Source organism: Limulus polyphemus, unplaced genomic scaffold (genome assembly GCF_000517525.1).
Source record: "Limulus polyphemus unplaced genomic scaffold, Limulus_polyphemus-2.1.2 Scaffold517, whole genome shotgun sequence".
Classification (NCBI taxonomy): domain Eukaryota; kingdom Metazoa; phylum Arthropoda; class Merostomata; order Xiphosura; family Limulidae; genus Limulus; species Limulus polyphemus.
In genome coordinates this window covers 149,230-153,805 of record NW_013666127.1, presented here as the reverse complement: position 1 = coordinate 153,805, position 4,576 = coordinate 149,230, and the positions used below count along the sequence as shown (strand labels likewise).

The window sequence follows — 4,576 nt, the reverse complement described above, 5'->3', positions numbered from 1 at the left end:
TATCAAATTAAATCCTTACAGATAAATGTATAAAGCTGCCAAAGTAGGGAATAAATTTCATAAATTTGTGAATGTGGTTTTAATTCTTGTTTCATTACTATTTTTAGCAGGATCCCTACTTTATTTTAAAATTCATAAGTTTTTAATACTCTTGTTTGTATACTTTTATGTTATACCTGTATAATGTATATAGTTTACCTTTAGAAACTGTCATGTCTCTCTCCATTGATATGTAGTGCCATCTGTTGGTTGAATTAGGTTGAAAAGATATTTAAGTACATGCATGATATGTTTACCATTTATAAAAAAATCTGTCTACATTTTTGGAATATCAAATGTGGATACCCACAGCGCAGTCAAGTAAGCTGGAGAAATCTTGTAGTGATAGTCAGAGCCGTCTAGGGACTAGCCATGCTGACATGATCGGGTAGGTGGTAGACAAAAAAGTTGCTGTTTCAGAAATTATTTAATTTTTATACTGGTAGCGACCTTTCTAGCATAAAATTAATATATATGTGCATAATATATCATAACCAATACTTTAAATTGTTGGTTTTTGCTTAGGAATTCAATGGGGTGATTTTTCAGTGTGTGAATTATTTGGAATCCCTGTCAGTCCCTATTATTAAGTTGTACCCTATTTAATAATATGGATCAACAGTGTTTATTAGATCTGCACTATCAAAATTATGGATCTCCTTTTTTTATTCATCCCATCAAAGAAAACTGAATCCTAAATACGATAATTAATTACATTAATGAAACATTTAGGTACCAAATTTATATGCTAAATAAATCCATTATTAAATTAAGAATGGCTAATTTCTTTTTTGTCTTGAACTATACAACAAATTATCACTGTCTCACCTAGAAAGACTTTCAAAGATTGAAGCACATCTTTATCTTCAAAACTATGGACAGAATCAAAATGTTCTTGTAACTGATTAATAGTTCCAAGATCCTGAAGACATATAGGACATAAAAGTCCTTCTCGAACCTCTTCCTCCTCTACCACATGAGATCCCAAAAAAGTGGCCATTTCTTAGCTTTATCTCAGTCTATGAGAGCTATTATCCATTTCTCATCATTTGTCACCTGTAACTGAATAATATTTTTTCTGCTTTAATTATTTACAAAGGAACAGAAACAGAAATCATATATAATGTTTACTAAGGTTATCATTCATACATTGTAAACAGAATATCTAACACCCCCTTAACAAAAAGCACTTAACATAAAACCAGGACAATCTTACAAGAATTATACTGAAAAATAGATTTCATAAAGTTTGCAAAATTAATATTGCTAATTCCTACAGATATAGTACCTTATAACAAACTTAACAGATTTATAAAATCCTATGAACTGGTAAAATAACATTTGGCAGATCTAGCAAGTCATCTAATGCATACATTTAAACAATGTAGAAAAAACCAAACATTTCTTTCAAAACTATACTAAATATAGACAGGTAAGATTATGAACAGCATATCTAACATTTTTGAAATGTATGTTAAACATAACATTCAGATAATGACTTGATATTTAGTTCTTCAAGGTTGTTCCCATGCACCCACTCTTGAGATAAGAAACATTATTAATTTCAAACTCAGTTTATTGATAATCCTACGTAAAACTAAACATGGATACATATCAGACACAGAAAAGGACCATTATTTTTCAGGAAATCATCAATTCCTCTTTTAAACCCTTGTAAGATGCTAGCCTTCACTATTACCAATGACAACTAATTTCATAAGTCAATTACCCTGTTACGAATATAAAACTACCTCAGCTAAAGCACATACTGTCTTTCCAAATCTTAAACTTGGGTTTGCTTATCCTATTATCTTCAAAATACAGCACAAAACAATTAGACTCCTTTATCACATCAATACCCCTGGATAATCTCGTAAACTTCAACAGATCAACTCTTCCCCTTCTTTACTCAAGAGAAAATAAGTTAACAGATATTAACCTATCCCTGTAAGATAACTCCGTCCATCCCTGTAATCATTCTTATAAACCTTTTCCAATTAATTTGATATCAGTTTCTAGATAAGCAAACCAATCTGTACACAGTTACACCTTAAGAATTTGTATAGCTAACAGCATCTATTATAAACAATTATTAGAAGTTCAAATCTCAACAGACTTTTTAATTACCACATTACAATTCATCTATAAATAGCTTCGCATGTTTCACTACAAGGTTCAGTCTACAAAGCAGAACTTCAAATGCTTACACCAAATCTCACATAAAATTTTCAGATATCCAGGCTTCAGTACAAAGCCAGAATTTAGTCACATTCAGAGCCTCTAAAAGAGGATATTTTTCTGCACTAAAATTTTGTCATTTATAGCTTTATTTCAGCATACTTTTACATAAATATTTCTTTTCTCAAAACAAATCCTCTTAAAAATCAATTTTAAGACACTTGTTGCTGGTGATTGAAATTTTTATGCCATCTGCCATTTCTCATTGTGCTGCAACATTGTTTCAGGCTCCATTCTGAGACATCCTTCAAGTGTGAAAGATTACATTTCAATTTGAAGAAAGACAGCATCAAGCTCAAACTGTTTCCCAAAACTAAGGAAACTAGTATGAGATGTCCTTAAACATTTCAACCAACAAGTTTAAAACACTGCTAAAATCAAGTTAAAAGAAGACTTGTTGTTATATAGTTGTTAAATACTATTTATTAAGCTAATTCTCTCACCACTAACTCTTTATTAAGCTAATTTTCTTATCACCTAACTCTATGCATCAACAAAACATGTCTGGTCTGTGGTTTGCTTGTATGCAACTATTTCTAGAATGCTGACAATCAGGAGTTGCTATATGGAAATAGTATCACACACACACACACTATGTAAAACAATTCAAACTTTTCTTGTAATGTTGTGTAGCTTGTTTTGAATAGCCACATGGTAATATTTGATAATGAATACTTAGTTTGTGAAACTTTGTTTTAAAGAAAAAACATTAATGAGTTTTTGGCACTTAACTAATATAATGCAAAAATCACTTTCAGTCTTGGATTTATATCAGACATAAACCAGTGTCAACATATGAGCAATATATACTATGTGTGATTCTGTTACACCAAACAGCACAGCCCAGAATTCTAGACCTGGAATTGTTTCTGTCAATTTTTATTAAGTAACTGCTCCTGATCCTTAACTTTAAATTCACCATACTGGTCAAGGGATTTTGTCCTATCATTTGATAAATATAGAGCCAATCACTAACACGAATTAGTTATATCCTGTTATTTACATGATAATTGTGAATATGCTAATACTGTTTAGCTAAAACTAAAAGTAGTGAACTGCAGCAGCTTTGATGCCAGGTTACTTGAAATACATCAACTAATAATAATATGGCAGATTAAACTAGTGACTCTAAAACAGTTAAGAAACAAACATTGCCAAAAATAATACATTTGAAAATACTAATTTTCACTTTGATCATCAGATATAAGCATCTTAATGGCAGCATTATTTAATAAGGAAAAATGTCAAAGGTATATACTGCTTTTGTGTTTCAACCTTCACACCTGAAAATTATTGTCACTTAGCATAATATTCATGCTAAACTGTCTAATCTTAAAATCAGAATCTTGATCTATTATAAATTAAAGTCACATCCATCATCTATGTTAACATTAGTATCAAAGTCAAAGAACAAAAACCATAAGATTCTGAAATGTGTTCTACACTTGTCTGCATGGGGCAAGAAAATTATAAAACAACCACAGTAGCAGTAGTTACATGGTGTAATGTAGAGATTGGAACTGCACTAACTTGTACTTGTAAGTTGTAACTAGTAGTAGAGCTCCGAGTTTAGTAATACAAATACTATTAGCAATAATACTACTACTACTACTAGTAGTAGTAATAATTACATTACTAACGAATACAACAACACCAGGCTTGGATTTTATACCGTAAGTCACATTGAAATAAACTGTTATGAAGTATAAGTTTCAATAGAGTATTTACTATTTAGTAATTTACACATTTTCATTCGATTTTGAGCTCCAGACCTAGACTAGAGTCAGACTGGGGTTATAACTTATAATTATATTATAAATATAAGTGTTAGGAAATTTTACATTACAAAAATAACAAGTTAAATATCAAATTATCAAAAGTGTATATTTACCAAAATAATATGGTTATAACAATACATTGTACGAGAAAATAGTCATCATAATTTCAGTGGTACAAGTTATAACCAGCAAACGCCCACAAATTACAGCCATCATATGTTCATACCCATAAATTTATCCCACTAGGGAGCAGTATATAGTAGTTAATTTATATTATTTTTAAATTAAAATAATTGATGAAGCGATTTCAAAAATTACATATAATGTTAAAAATATTAATGAAGGTATTAAAGGGTCAAACACTAAAACGAAAAACTGGGGGAAAATGTTATTGGGGTTCAAAATTTTGCGACGATGACTTTCTGAAACAATTGAAAAAAAAAGATATGCAGGAATATCATGTGTTTTCTACTATCTTTTTTAATGTAGAAATTTAATTGTTTTTAAATATCTAGCCAGTT

The 4,576-nt window shown here is 30.0% G+C and overlaps 1 protein-coding gene across 1 annotated transcript in view; it reads right to left on the bottom strand.

Moving 5' to 3' along the window:
- Positions 1 to 4,279, bottom strand: part of LOC106458798 (rabenosyn-5-like) — a 60,652-nt gene extending 56,373 nt beyond the window's left edge. Inside the window, exons 1-2 of the mRNA XM_013918346.2 lie at positions 4,169 to 4,279; positions 868 to 1,101 (exon numbers count right to left, since the gene is read on the bottom strand). Of these exons, the coding sequence (XP_013773800.1) occupies positions 868 to 1,039 (172 nt within the window). The 5' untranslated portion in view covers positions 1,040 to 1,101; positions 4,169 to 4,279. The remainder of the gene's footprint in view (positions 1 to 867; positions 1,102 to 4,168) is intronic.
- Positions 4,280 to 4,576: the final 297 nt, after the last annotated feature.